The sequence below is a fragment of the Labrus mixtus genome, chromosome 11 (assembly GCF_963584025.1).
Source record: "Labrus mixtus chromosome 11, fLabMix1.1, whole genome shotgun sequence".
Taxonomy (NCBI): domain Eukaryota; kingdom Metazoa; phylum Chordata; class Actinopteri; order Labriformes; family Labridae; genus Labrus; species Labrus mixtus.
The window spans coordinates 29299427-29315485 of record NC_083622.1 but is presented as its reverse complement, the minus strand read 5'-3'; the positions used below and the strand labels follow the sequence as shown (position 1 = coordinate 29315485).

The 16059-nt window shown below is 40.5% G+C and overlaps 1 protein-coding gene across 15 annotated transcripts in view; it reads right to left on the bottom strand.

Moving 5' to 3' along the window:
• Positions 1-16059, bottom strand: part of rims2a (regulating synaptic membrane exocytosis 2a) — a 142471-nt gene that overhangs the window by 89130 nt on the left and 37282 nt on the right. For all 15 annotated transcript variants that reach the window (XM_061051240.1, XM_061051241.1, XM_061051242.1 and 12 more), the window contains one exon: positions 15466-15755. In XM_061051240.1, the coding sequence (XP_060907223.1) occupies positions 15466-15755 (290 nt within the window). The remainder of the gene's footprint in view (positions 1-15465; positions 15756-16059) is intronic.

The following is a 16059-nucleotide window of genomic DNA, read 5'->3' as shown; positions in this document are numbered from 1 at the left end:
AAAAAATTAACTTGTAAAGATGGATAGATGCTAATAGCAGCTAGTCAAAGAAGTTGGTGTTTCGGGAGAAAAAGACTAAAGAACATCCAAGTACAAAACCATTTCTTGCTTTTTTTACTCTTTCTAACTATACATGTTAGTTCTCCCTGTTAAAGGCTTCTGCCACAAAAAAATGAGTTTAGGAAAAAGTTCCAGCTTTGTCTGATAAAGACCCCACTCAGTGTGTCCCTATGTGCTCAGCACAGAAAGACCTTTTCTACTAAGCTCAATGGCATTGACAAGCCAATGTCTCAATCGATGAACCCACAGTCAGACCTTTGCAAAGCAAGCCCAGCACCAAAAGGCTGTGTGCGTTAATTGTAATTGCATAGGACAGCATCTGTCACACATGCCATGAGCCAAGGAGATGAAAGAGCCAGAGGGGTGCTGGTCTGAGAAAATGTTTAATCTCAGACAACTTATTCACACAGAGGTAAGAGGAGGTTGGTGGACTTCATATTTATCATCTGAAAAATATTCATCAACAATTTTCCTCTAGATTTCTAGATTTGCCTATATTGAATATGTCGCTCATCTTGTCTTTGAGTGTACAGATCAGGCCTTGAAATAATATTTCATGCAGATGCTGAAAGTAACCTTATTGTGTCCTTGGTGTACATTTTGATGAACCATTGCACCAAAATTAAAGAAAAAGAAAAATGTCTAGAAACTTTAGTGGAAGTTGAATATAAGGCAACAGAAGTGTGCTGAAGCAGACCCTGAAAGTAAGCAAGGAGAGGACTGTGAATGCTCTTCTAAATAGATCAAGAGAGACATATGAATACATGGAAGGAACCCAGCTATCGAAAAAGGAAAAATCTTCAAAGTCAGCAACTTTTCCCTTTCTTGACACCCCTGGAGATCAGATCAACTACTATCCTAAAACCTAATGAATGAGTAAACACTGGGAATTAAATGAATATTACATGGAGTTTCATTAATGCCAGCCAGCAGACTCCCAAAATAATGAAGGCGAGAAGTGAAGGCAGGAGGAGACAGGAGCTGCTTCTTCTCTGTGTTTACACAGCATCTGCCTGCCAGAGAAGGCTTTTGATCACTCCTCGGCTGGGTTCTCCTCTCCGTTGCATGGCAGGAGAAGCCCAGGGAGGCTGCGGAGCACCGCTAGGGCCGGCTCATTTGCAACACAAATTAACAGAGCTAATTGTACACGTGCAGGGGGACGGGGGAGCGGCACACACGGTGCAATGTTTGCAAAATATGGAAATAATTAATCTCATTGAGCTCCTGAAAATACCATCAGTGCTGCAAAAGAGGATTTGAGCACAGGCAGGGGATGAAACAGATGACGATAGCAATGGGCTGATAGACGCAGATATTTAGATAAAGCTTTTCATTATTGCTTTATCACACAGCTTCTTCAAGTGTATTTTGGGTAATTGAATATATTGGAGCATGAAATAGATTTGGATTCTGGGAGCAACAAAAGTATTATGTGTAAAACAGTATCTTTCTCAATCATGACACAATGCAGGCATAAATGTTATGCCATATGCCAAAAATAGAAAAGCAACTAAAATACCTATACAGATTCCTAGAGCATTATATCCTTGCATATTGTTTTAAACTTATATTTGGATTACAAATCTATTTCATATTATCATTGCATAAAACTGACTCAGTAAAGGAATAGCTTGAAATGTTTGCTAAGTTGTGACACAGGGACTTTACAGCTTGTTTTAAAGGGATTTCAATAAGAAAGTCAACCTCTTGACCTTAAGGTCTGAACTTTAAATCCTATTCAATCAATAAATCAAATGTAAAAGAAGAATGATGATGCTGTGAAGTACCATACGGATGAGAGAAGCTTACATTTAAATTAGCAACTCTATTAACCAATGTACATATAAATACTACAACTAAGATCCAACACTGGTAAGCAACTACAGCAGAGGAGGTCAGATTTAACCTAAAGTGTTAAAGGGTTACTGACATTGACAAATGGCATCACACATGAAGGCATATGGTTTGAAAGCAAAGCAATATTCATGCATCGTATGCAGTTTCTCTCTTGGCTATTCAAAAGCAAGATGACATCAGACATCTGTTCAAGAGCTCAAAAAAAGAGGCTTTTTAAGAGAAAAAGAGACCTCATAGGAACTGGGCTTCAAACACATGAACATACAAATGCCGCCACATGTTCTCCGACACAGAAACACAAGGCTACACATAGAGGAGCTGAGGCTCTCGGTAATGCCACCCAGAGGCTTTCTCTTTAGTCCCTCTATGAGAGGAAAGAGAGGAGTAATCTAAAGACCAGGGGCTGAAATGGAAGCAGCCTCCAATGCCAATCTGATATGTAGTTTTACTGGGAGGACAGTATGCCTATACTGTAACTCAACCATTAATGACAGGCTAAGGTTGAGGGTCAAACACACACAAATGCATACTCACACGTGGTTGGTCAGCCTTTGAGGGAATCAGTCTCGCTCCATGAGCATGAAAAGACCCCACATGTCAGCGTTCTGCACAGGCCAGCATCTCTGTTGAAAAGTACTCCTTTCCTTTCTTGTTCTATGACTCTTTTCTTTACCTTCCTCATCCCGTTTTGCTGCTAAGAAAGGACTGACCGATGAACCTGTACATAATGCACATCTAAGCGTATGACATCACTTGCACCTCTGGCAATGGGACCATGCTGTGGCTAGATTTTCCGCAATACCAATACCAGTATTATTCACGCTTCAATACCGCCTAAATTGTAATATCAGGTATCAGCGATTACATTCAATTCTTCTCCACTGCAACAGACGAGAAGCCAATACAGCAAGTTGCGCTGTGCTACTATGGATATTAAATGGCTGCCACGGAAAAGTACTGTTGAAAATGGTACAATTATGACATGGGAGCATATCAAACAACAACGGTGCTGTCAGGAATTATTACCATTAAGTGTCTCTATGCAACTCTTCAGCAGAAACAAGTGAGCGTTTTATTCATGTTCTTTTTTTCCGATATTACTGACGTTTTTTATCTATTTTAATGTCTTATCAACATTTTTACTAGGGCCAGGCAATGCAACGATGATAGCAATTGTATCATATCAATACAGGGCTTCTATACAGCTGTCAGGATACAATAATCATAATAATCTTAATCTATATATTTTTCATCCCAATGGTTTCTGATGGTTCCCTGGTATTTGCTAATAAATGAGTTCATGTTTCAGATTAGTTGTTTCAAATGAAATCACAGTATTGAAATGTCTCTAGCTATAGCACCCTGTAACCAAACCTTGGCAAAAGCATTTTTATGTCTCTCTCTGGGTAGCAGCAGTGGCAGCAGGCCTTGGGCGGAGACATTAGCCTGATGCTTATCTGGCAACACAGTCCACTGGTAGCCACCAGCTTCTTTCTTCCCCGTTTTGTTTCTTTCTTCCTGTATCACTCTCTGTCTGATGCTGAGATATAATTTGGTGAGAGCAGAGAGGAGCAGAGAGAAGACAACCACATCAATCCAGCCCTTACCACTGTCTCTCTCACACTATTCATCCCCTTTTCCTCAACACTGCTATCATTCCAACTCTCTCCACTTTATCCCTCCCTCTCTATCTTCTTCTTTTCTTTCTTTCTCCGGCTTGCAATCATAATAACCCCTCTCTTTGACGCCCAAGCAATAAAACAGAGCCTCCCTTCTTCCTGTGCACATCTCCCTTGGCGAGGACAAAACCAATAAAGAGCCAGCTTAATTACAGCTGCTGAGTGCCGCCAACACCCGGGTGCAACACCATGAGGCCGAGGGTTGGCTGAGCGTGGGTGAGGTGTGATGGGATGTTTGGTGGAGAGGTGGATTGCAAAAGAACTAGAGAGGGTACAGTTTGATTCTCAGTCTGACTCCTACACCTAAACCCTCAAGATACTGCTTAAAAGTATTCACATACATGAAAAAAAGGTGATTGTAGCCTGGAGGCTGGCTGGTGAAATGAGGGTAGGCCTCGCCTTCAGCATGACTTTTACCTGCAGAAGCTCCAGGATTGATCACAGTCAGCGTACTTTTGCATCTGCAAGGCATTCATGTGTAATCAACTACAACGTGGCCAATAATGTATCAAAGTGGGTTCCCCGAGCAAACACAGTTGTCCTGGATTATGAAGAGCAATAGGAGCGATTGATCAATGCCTTTTCCTTTTATTTTTTCTAGGTCTAAGTGTACCCCCCCTCCTGTGCTCTTCCCCAGTTCTGTCACATCAACATGAATCTGGGGCTCCAGGGGCTCAGAGTCCCACAAGCTGCAGCAAGTTATGTCTACATTTTCTATAGCACGGTCACCATGGTGATAGATGCCTTGGTCATCCTAACTCCCTGTCTTTACCAGTATGTTGAAAAAAGTCAAACAACACTAACAAACTGAAGTTAATCAATTTACTCAAAAAACCTGTAGAAGTAACATAGACATCAACATGTGATTTCAATTTTCATTTCATGCAGAATTGCAATGAAGTTAAACAGTGGGAGTGAAAAATGTGAATCAATAATGTTATGTCTGATTGTCAGAGCTTGATACATGTCCACTAATCTGTTAATCGTTAATACATTTTTTATGTGGACTTTAATTTGAAAAATGATTATCAAAACATTTAACTTCCGGTAAATTTGGTTTCCGTAAATGTCATTTTTGTTACTTTAATTCATTCTCATTCATCAACTGACCTGATTTGCACCTGCCTCTCTGAGGGGATGAAACTGCTGACTCTGGTGTTATCCCTTTTTCAACTGACACATCTGTATCATGTGTAATGACTGTCACTTGCCAGTTTCTACTCAGGCTCTTATTGGCTACAGTAGCCTCGGAACAGAGAATGGAGGGTCCTAATAGGTCGAATAAGATGTCAACGAAAGGTCAGAGTACATTAATTGGTAGTGAACACAGTTAAAAATTGAGAACAGTCGGGGCGCTGGTGGCGCAGTGGTAAGTGCGCACGCCCCAAGTATGGAGGCTGTAGTCCTCCAAGCGGGCGGCCCAGGCTCGAATCCAACCTGTGGCTCCTTTCCCACACGTCATTCCCCACTCTCTTTCTCTGATTTCCGACTCTATCCACTGTCCTATCTCTACAATAAAGGCACAAAAAGCCCAAAAATAAATCTTAAAAAAAAAAAAAATTGAGAACAGCAGCGAAAAATTTTATTGTAGTGTGTTTGTATTAAATATTTTACTGGATTTGGATCGTGGGGACCCTTGCTGGTGTAATAGGACCATTTTTGTTGAAATGTTATCACCAGAAGAGGACAGTAGATGGTATGAATTTGAAAAATGAATCAGAAAGATTTGTTTGTTTGTTGTGAGCTGACAGATGTGTAAATTGTGGCTGCTGTGTTTTTGGATCTTGAAATTATTTATATGGTGGAAATCTAAAGAATCATAGCTTTCTATAGATGAATGGCATGAGTGATACTTTTACACAGCAGTTGTGTAAATATAGGTGATAATGAGAAAACATACTAATGGCCCACAAGCAGGGCTGTCAAGGGAGGTGAAATTTCAAAAAAGGCTCTATGGTTTTATAGCTTTTTCATTTTGAGTTGTCTATGTCTTCATTACCTCTTAAGAACTCATTTCTATAGACTATGTTTTTATTATTTAAAATATTTATTTAAACTTCAGTCAAATATTAACAGAATTACTAGTTTAACTGATATAGAAGTTAACATCTTTGTTAACTGATTAACAGTTAAAAAGTTACAATTTGATGAACTGTGCCCACCTCTGCTGGTTGTTACTGATGTTGTACGTGTTTATATTATATCTATATATGTTCTGCACTTTTGTTGGGACATGCAACAAAACAAAAGAATATGGCATCAAATGTCCAAACAGGTGGTATAGATGCTATCCACAACTTAAATGTTTATTAGTGAGTGCAACTTCAGCTGTTACTGAAGATGAAGTGAGCCCTTTAAGAGTCCTCATTAACATTTTGCCAAAAGGGAAGTATAAAGTCTAAAAAAGTGCTCTTCCAATTGGTTTGCTGACCTTTTAACATTACAATAGCTTGACACAAAAACTTGTTGGTTTGATTGGCTGAACTCAAAAGCTATACATGTAGGTTACTGTGTTCTGCTGGTGAAAGTGCACTTTGCTTTAACCAGCTCAATCTGGGGCTGTTTCAGACAAATTAGCCGAAGCAACTCAAATTTGGCTCCTGGTTAAGAGGTCTCACATCCACAGAAGAAAAAAAACATACTCCTCCTATGGATTGGCTTCACATCATTTTGTTATCACTGTTTCAGAACTGAAAGTTTTCTCTCAACGTCTTCTTTGTGACAACCTATGTTACATCAAGATGCTCAACGGGTAAACATCATTCTAATTTCAAATTGAGTTTAAACTGTTTCAGTCATTTTCACTTTATGAGGGTGTAAATTGCAATGATATGCAGATGATTAACACTCTTTGTTAGGTACAATAACTGTCGAGATGAGGATTCCTGAAATTTGTTAAAACATAAAGAAAGGAAAACAAAATTACAGAGACACACAAAATTGTATCTCCAGAAGAATCAAAGTGGGTATTTAGTTAAGAGAGCGCTAAATCATCATTTATATTGATTACACATCACATCTTATCACTATACCGTATAGAGGGGACAAGTGAGGACATGGGTGTTGAAGGAAGAGAAACCCAGAGGGACATATTTCAGAGGAATTTAAGTTTAGCAGTGACAGGGGTTCAAACATGTTGGTTTTCCTCCCATTTGTGACTGTAATCGTTGCATTGCACATATACGCTATAAAATGCAGAAGTGCACAGCTGAAAATGATGCTGTGACTGCAGGAAGACAATAAATTAAACTGTGGGATGAAGTGAACAGCTGTGAGTATAAGGATGACTCACTAAAATCACACCCAAGATTGTGAGGCCCATTGGCTTCATTAAACAGCAGCAATATGGGTTTTATTTAATATGCTAGATTTGAAACACAGTGCTGCTCTATGGATTGCATCTATGCAGAAAATCAACTGCATCTATTCATAGCCCACTTATAGCTCACTATCACGCACTTTGCAAAAGGCTCATCTGGGAAAAGACTATAAGATGTGTACCACAAACTCAATAAAGTCCCTTCTAAAGTTACACCAGGCTGACAACAGACACATATTGGTTTCGGGCATTTCAGGGAAGCAAGCACAAAAAGCTGCCACAGCCGGTGTGTATTCGTGTTAGTGTGTGAGTGTGAGTGTGTGTATTGCAGGAGGCTCCACCTCCTCCACCAAGTATGGTTGCAGTTTAAATGTAGTGACCACTCAATTCAAAACCATTCAGGCCTTCTAAGAACAGATCCCTACACCCCATTAGGACCTCTGCTGACGCACACATGCATAATACATGGAAGCTGGATCTAAAAGCATACAGCCCATTAGCCATCCTGGCCTCGACAAGAAAGAAACACAGAGAGATAGAGAAACAGACTCACACACAAACAGCCCTGATCAAATGGACAACCAAGCAAGCTAGTCACTGATAACAGCACACACATGTTCGCAGAGTGTTGTGTTGTTATGGTTTTGGACTAGTCGTTCTTCTTTCAAACCAAGAAATGAATGCAAACATTTCATGCCAACACCAGCCTCAGCCCTCAAGCTTCTGATTACAAATGATGTTCCCCCCACAAATTTGCCAATATTTCTGTCTACCAATGGAATTTGCTTTGAGGGTAGTGATGGAATATAAGTTCAGTTTAATCAGTCAGATGTGATGATTACTGGATCACAGTTTCCAGGCACAGAGCCCCTGTTCAGCCCTTCCGGTGGCTGAGTGTTCTGGCCATGTAATGTGAGGTGGCAGGGAGCCCAGCAATGCTGTAAATTATTTCTGACGGTAGGGTGGGGGACAAGAGGAAAAGACTCAGAGTCCCTGGAGACAGGGAGTGCATGGTGTGGAGATACAGGGTCTGCGCCTATAGCAAGAAATGAAACAGGCCTGGGTGTTCTCTTGGCTGTATGGCTGCAGGAACATCAGTCTGTAAGTTTGAAGCACTTCTGCAGTCTGCATAATGTGTCTGACAGCCATGCCTGGCCAGAAGAACAGGGGCCTCTCCGTAGGGGGCAGAGCATTTAGCAGACTAATCATAATATGCTCCATTGCATCTGATCCAATGCAAGTGAGATCCTGCTCTCTCTCTCTCTCTCTCTCTCTCTCTCTCTCTCTCTCTCTCTTTCTCTCTCTCTCTTCCACACAAGCAATTCTTCTGTCATGTTAAAAACATGTTTAGTACACTACTCTGCTGCTATTATGAATAGCTGTTATACTTTTATTGATGTAAATGCTTGGTAATAGTATACAGTTTAGAATGTAACTCATCTGGTTCTTTTTCTTTAGGGCGTTGTGGGTGCTTATGTGTGTGACAGTGTGTGGGTGTATTGGGGGTAGTGATTCTACTCGTTTCCATCGCTGGAAAATATACATTTCCCCTCCTCACCCCCTCATGTTCTCCTATCAGGCAAAGCAGGGGAGGAAGTACAGCATACATTCTGCAGCAGTGGTGCGCCGAAGCTACACACTGCTACGCGCACAGCACAGTCACACCTTGGCATGGTCACAGTCTACCTCAACGTTTCACTCTCCAAAAGAAAAAAAAACCGCGGTACACGCGCGCGCACGTCAGCTTCACTGATCGGCCCCATCATCCAGTCAGGAAATATCTGCAGCAGCAACATACTGTAGGTTGTTATTACGCAGGCAGGCTGCCGATCGATAAACGCAACACCCCACCCCAGCCCCCAATATCGCTTGACACACCAACGGGGAAGCCCTTCCTCATAAATCAGGGCATTTCTTTACAAAGGAATCACTCACCCGATGTTGCTCAACGCCTGCTCGAACAGCTCCGTCTGCAAGATGTTCTGAGGCGCCGTGAAAGCCCCGTTGAAATGTGATAAAACCGAGCTACAGAACTGACGCAATGTCTCAAACTGCATTTTCCCCCTCCGTTTTCTTTTATCTTCAGTAAATGATCACCCTTTTTTCTTTCATCAACAATACATCCTAAAGCCTGCGCTCGCTCCGGACGCCCCCCTCCACACATAAACCTCCTCAATAATTTGTAAGTATTATCTCCTGGGGCGCATTAAACGCAGAAACGACGCCGATCAAGTTCCATATTTCTCCTGCCGCTCCTGGTAAAAAAGTGTCCTCAGATGAGCCGCATTCCAGGCAGGATCCCTCGGTCATAATGCTTCGAACTTGAAGCTAGAAAAAGGAGGTAGTGCCGGTGCCGGTAACGAGCCTTTTCTTCTTCTCGCTGTAGCAAAAATCTCTTCTTGGTGTGCAGTAAGAGGCGATTGAGCGCCCGGAGCTGAGAAGACGAGGAGAAGCATCCTACACGACAGCCAGCAGCAGCATCTCTTACCGGTGCATCAGCTGCTGCCTCATTCAACTCATATTTCCCGTCGCCTATGACGAACACACACAGGCACTAACGCACAAAAAACCGCACTCGAACACAATACGGGGCTGATATGCATTCGTGCACACTCTTTGCCTTATCTCGTCTTGCTCTCTCACGCTCTCACAAACGATACAGCATAGGGAGGTAATGCTGCCATCAGTTTTTTTTGTGTTCACATAATGCCATATCAGTTCTAGTTTCATCTACTAAAGAAAATGAACCTTTTCCTCTTCTTGTAGCCTATTAGAGGATGTAAAATAACTGCATGTATTGAATAAAACAATGATAGGATAGTTTTAATGTCATCATTATGATGACTCAGATTTTAATCTTGTATCTTTGTCTATGATACAAAACATTTAACTTTGAAGCTGTGATTCTAATCCCTACAGAAAAATCCAAAGTAAAGAAAATGTTCAGGTCTATGTCAAGACACACACCCTTTGTATTACACACAGACATAAAACAATTTAAAGTAAAGGCAAAATTATTTGATACATATGATAAAGAAATCATTATAGGGAGCAGAATGTTTGGCCTCCTGAGTCTTATTTATTCTTTGAAATTGGATATAATTGCATGATAACATTTTTTTCCAGGCCAACATGTCATTGTATGACAGGCACAGCCAGGTGATGCTAACAACCGATGTCTCTATAATGGTGTCCTCACATCAAACTATGACAGAAGCACAGTGTTTTGAATCCAGACGTTAAAGCAACTCATTCAGCCATCATTAATGCTATCTTCTCTGTCAACACTTTTTTGCTGAGATCTGTCGATGCAACCTGCTGTTGGGTGAGTGCACAGGGTGCGTTTGTATCAGCAATATGTTTGAAGGAAGTTCACAGACTAGTATTATCCAAACCACTTATTTAACAGTAGAGGCAAAATGACCCATTATTGTGATGCCCCCAGCTGTTTGACTTCATCCTTCGTTTGATTTTGAGATTGAATTCAGCCTCAAACTCACCCCAATGCATTAACTGTAGTTATCCACAAACAGTTTTGTTATTTCATTATTAATTATTATAAACAGAGGCTTTTTCAACTTTAGATCTCACTTCTGAGAAGGTGGTTAAGAGTCAAACTGAAGGCTTGATTCAAGTTTTTTCATCTTGTTCTAAATTATAGTTATAGGAATGATGACCATAACTACAAATGCTCCAAAATCTGAACTCCACTTTAATTGGAATTATTTATTCAAATGACATGTCAAAGCTGTGGCTTTAAAATATCTAACGACTAAATCAGAGCCACTCCCCCAACATTTAAAGATGCACTGCTTCACTTATTATACAGAGTGAGAGAGAGAGAGAGTTGGGGAGAGTAGCACAGCCATAGTTGTCATGATTATCCAACTTCCTTTCGCTGTTATTCTCCCTGACACTCTCATACGCAACGGCTGCATAAGCAGAGTTCATAGGCAAGTACTTACACATGCTGGCTAGCAATCCAATTATTTCATTTGGTCCTAATGGAGTGATTGTATCAACTTTTTTCAGGCCTTACTTTAACACAGCATTGTGTTACTGGCTGATATAAATACATGCATAATAAGATGGGGCCTGTTCTGGTCGAGTAACAACCTCCAAGGCTGAAATGTGAAGCCAATGCCAAGGGGCAAAAAGTGGTGTTCCTCAAGTGGCTGCTTGAGGCTGTCTACAAAATAGGGCCAGTCCCCACAAAACTTTACAAAAGAATACAAAAATTGAGAGTCTGGTACAAAAAACAGTTTTGGTCTATAAGCCTTATTTTTCTACTCATGACAATTGTACAGGTGGTGAATTTTATAACTTACTCATTGAAATGACTTGACATTGACATTCTGGTTATGCATACTAATGGCTTTAGTAACAGGAGGATGAGGCTAGCTGTCTGCTAGATACCAACAAAGTCAATAATTTAGTCAGTTAATCTAACCTCAAATATCTTAATGTGTTTATGTTGTTGATGTCTTTGTGCCTTTTCACGTTATGGCTTGCTGTGTGTTTTATTTTACTGAATCTAAGAATTATGGAGCTGTCTTTGGTGTAAAGCTATTTTCAAATGGCAAAAAAATGTCCACTAATGAGTATACAGATGTGTGTAGAAATCCACAAAGGCATACACATATGTAAACAGGTCTACAAAGCTACTTACCTTGTTGCTTTTTAGCCTCTATTCATGTGTATTGCAAGCGGCTGATTCTTTGCACAAAGCATGCTAGGATGCCTTGTGAAAATCTAGGCTAGCCTCTTTTAACAGCTTTTCTCCCTCATTATGTCATGAACATGCTTTAAAGTAAATAAAAATACTGTTTAGTATAATATAAACAAATATAAACAATTTGGGTTGCTGGTTTTAAGGAAATTACTCTTCAATTCAACAAAAGTGCCCAGCGAGACTGGATGGAAAAAGTCATGTTAAGCCTTTGAGCCTGAGCTCAGGGCAAACAAACCCTTGTCACAGACAATTGTGGATCCAAATACACCATTTGTGGATGTTGCATGGCACAAGTGTTGCAAAAGTCACAGGTAAACAGACAGCCAAATGAGAGGCCCTCCTCAACTGCAACTGATGACTCAAAGGTATTTTCAACTCTTAGAGCAAAAACACCTAAGACTTTTCAGTTATTAATTATGAAGACATTTAAAATGGCTCTACATGTTTGCAGAAAGAGGTACGCATTTCTGAATCCGTGTATGCATTTGTGGATTTTTGTATTTTTGGATCTTCATGCATTTTTGGATCTGTGTACATAGTTGTGGATCTGCAGATCTGTGCATGCATTTGTTGATATTTGTATGCTTTTTAACTTCTTCTCCTTACTTTAAGCTCTATAAAGAAGTCTGTGCTCCATTCGTTCTGCAATTCGTTCTACTTTTATGTTCACACTAATAAGCAGGTATCTGAGTCAGTGCTTAACCTGACTTGTTAGTTTGTTAAGTGTTTGCCAGTGCGAAGGAGTTACATTTGTTGTTGGCAAGCCTAAGTGATGAAAATACCAGTTCTTTTAGTTCTCCAGAAGGGCTATTCTGTCCACTGGTTGTTCTCCTTCCATAGACTCAAAATCAAGCAGCCAGACCACTACTTTCCACAAACTCCTCTCAGGCCCAGCTTCTCCACTTTACTAAACAAACAACGCTGTTCAGCAACAACCACGGACAGGATTTCATTCTGATAACTAGCTCTTTTGCCACCAAATGAATTAGCTGCAGGCAAAGACTGTATTGGCCTGTGTAACCTCTCACCCATCTCCAACCACAACCCCCCATCCTAAAATTGTAGATTATGGCTACAGAAAAACTAAACGGAATGGTGGTGACCGAAGGTCAAACTAAAGGTCTAATAAAGGCCTTAAAAAGTTTTCAAACCGGTGGTTGTTGTCACAGTGGATAGTGCCATCATTTATACATGTCATGAATAGGGCTGTCTAGTTGGCCTGTTTTGAGACATTCTTTGTTAGACTGTGTTGTGATGGACTGAAGCATATGAAGCTATATCATCATAAACAGTGGTTGTGCTCGGTTTTAAAGGGCCAGGTTCGGTAAGTGTTTTTTCTTATTACACTTTCGGCAGCCTGAATTAATCTTCTGCTTGGCTGAATGTGCTTAAAAAATGCAGATTGTGAGGAAATTTAACCACTGAGTGTGTTCCAATCTCAGTGTAATCATTGTTGTTTCATCAGCCTCACCCAACACTGCAGCTGTCCTGGCATATCTGTGTGTTCATTCAAATGACACCTCCAAGAACAAGATGAATTAGAGACCTTCCCAAGTTATTTCTCCTTTAAATAGTCTGTCAGCTTTCCCCCTCCTCCTTTCAGCAGAATAGATCCAGAAGTTAATTTAAACATTCTTTAAGATTAATGAAAGTGGGTTTTGGTGCTTATGCAGTAGGAGTTCTATTTATGGACTCTCCACTATCCATCATCGGCATTATCCCTTGAATTCTCAGACAGCCTGTTTCCTTTTGTGTCACTAAAAATATAGGCAATGCCAAAAAGAGATTCGTTACCCAGTACCATCTCTACCTCTTCAGCGAGGCAGTCAATTAATACACAGTGATGAGAGCCTGGGCTGGAACAGAAAGTGACTGGATGACTGAATGCTTGGAGCAGTCGGATCTATAGTCTGATCTATAGTCCATCTTATTATCTTTTAAATCCACCTTAAGGCAGCCAGACATTTGAGGACAAGATGGATTATGTTCTTCAGTTTCATTGAGATAGAGAATACTTTTATCCTGCATCATCCTTAAGTCTTTATAGTCATTTAGCTTTGATTACAATTTGTAGTTCCAGAGGATGCTCTGCAATTTATTGTTGTACTACATGGTGTCTATCAAGAGTATAGAAGCATTATGGATATGACATTTAACAGCGAAAGCCTAGGAAAATAATTGTACCAACCCATAGGAGAAAAATTAGGTAATATTACCTAAAAATAACCATGATGCTAAGTTAGTGTCACAGTTTCACAGCAGCTTTTCTACACTGTGAAAGTGTACATGCTAACCTCCCACTTCATTCATTGGTACTGTGCAGCTAATTCAATTTATAAATCAAAACATAAATTCAGAGCAAATAATCAAAGTAAACACATTTTCCTGAGAACTTCTCTTACTTTTGGTGGAGTGCATTAGAAAGTAAATGCAAGACTAATTGCAGAGAGAGGACATAGGGCTAATACGTTGTCTTCAATTCTGTGCACAGGCTTCTGCATTTTGGTTTGACCATGTGTCTGAGAAGTATGGGAAGTGGCGCACCAAGTATACATTTACAAGGTCAGAAGATGATAGAAAAAGAGACATGGGCTGGTCTGGGATAGAGTCAAATTCACTTTGTGTATGCATTTGCTCCCCACCCGCATGGCACAAAACATAGCACATAGCAATTTCCCATTTCCCCAAGAAGTCCAAACTTGTGGGCAGAGGTGACCAGCATGGAGACAAAGACATATGTTAGCCTGTGGGCTGTGCCTGCTGTGAAGCACCAAGGGTTATGGAAAACAAAACCTGACATTACAGCCTTACTGTAATACAAGAGAGAAAGAGGGGCATGTTTGCGTCCAGAAAAGTCTTACTTAAATCAAACTTAATTAGCTTGAATATTAAAATTGTCTCGCATTAAAGTCAAGTTTAAGTAAAGTGTTTAATTGCACTGAACGGAAACGAGGACATGAGAGAGGTTTTCTCTCTGCAGTGAAAATGCATATCTATATAAATGATGTAAATCTTGAATACAAGCTTCTCCTCCTCTTCTTGACAGAAGATAGAGAAAGGAGCCCCCATGTGGACAACAAAGTAACTACCTTATTTGACATCAGTATCAAAAAATAGGAAACCAGATACAAGATTTGCAAGCACATCATGTTGGCTTTGTCGTCTTCCGAAGGTGCCACTCACAGGGTGCACACAAACAAATTGAACACAGTGTTCTGCATTGCATTCAGGCCTAATATTTCTTTTCAACACCAAAAGCATGGTATAAATGCTTTATTATCAATCTCTGCAGTCTGAACTGGCCTACAAACATACCTGACAAATCTGTTATTTAAGTTCCAAAGCTGCACTTTATCCCAATGGTAAATAGATTGTATAAAAAAATCATTTAAACTCCCCTCACTTCCAATATCATTTCTTGGTTAACATTGGCCATCTGATTTGATATGTGCTGTGTTCTGTTTATGCCTGCTTATGTCTTATGTGTGTGCTAATGTCATATAAAGTATCAGTATCTCTGTCTCCATTATAGGCCTCATGGGCTCTATGTACAAGCCGTTTGATAAGGTCTGTGACTGCCTTGCTAGGAGACATTTATCTTATACTTGAGAGGCTTCAATCTCTGCTCTCAAAGCTAATGCTAAAAGGCACTTAGGCACCTTCATGAAATGGCATCATATGCAAGTCCTTAGCTTGATGCATTATTCTCTGGTCAAACAATTGAATTGTCTAAACAACATAATGAAAACAACTCACAACAGTGTGTTTTATATGTAGCATGTAGAAGGTGTATGCTCTTCTTCACACACAGTACTGACCTGTCTATTGGTCCGTCTAGTCCCAGGTACCTCGGCCCGGAGCCGTTGTCGAGGGATGACTGTCTGTGCAGGTGCCCGCCGTGAGGTCTGCTTCTGTCTGACGCTGGTGTCAAGTCCCCTGAGGCTCCCGGGTAGGGGTACAGGGACGGGTCCTGCAGTTTGGCCTTCTTCCCTTGCGGCCCACCCTCAAACACACCTCGCACCTGACCAGGCCCCGAGCCATAAAACCATGCCCCCGATTTGGTGAGGATTTCTTGTTGTTTTCGGCACAAGTTGCATACCCACATAACCTGCAGGAAAGGAGAGGGAGCGTTAATAGTTTGGAATGGTGATTGACAGGTAGGTTGTCTTGTTGTATAATCTATGATGAACTGTAATGAAGTGATTTGAGTGTTTATTTTAGGTAAAGGTGCAACATCACTGTGAGGCATATTGCTGTAACTGGGTGAAAATCGTCTTTACATCCATATAATTTTTGAAAAAGAGACTAAACTTTAAGAGAAGTCAAAAAATAACTTTGACTTCTGTATTTTCAGCCCACAGCAACAATATTATTAAACACCAATGACAATTCATGTAGATGAAGCGAATGAT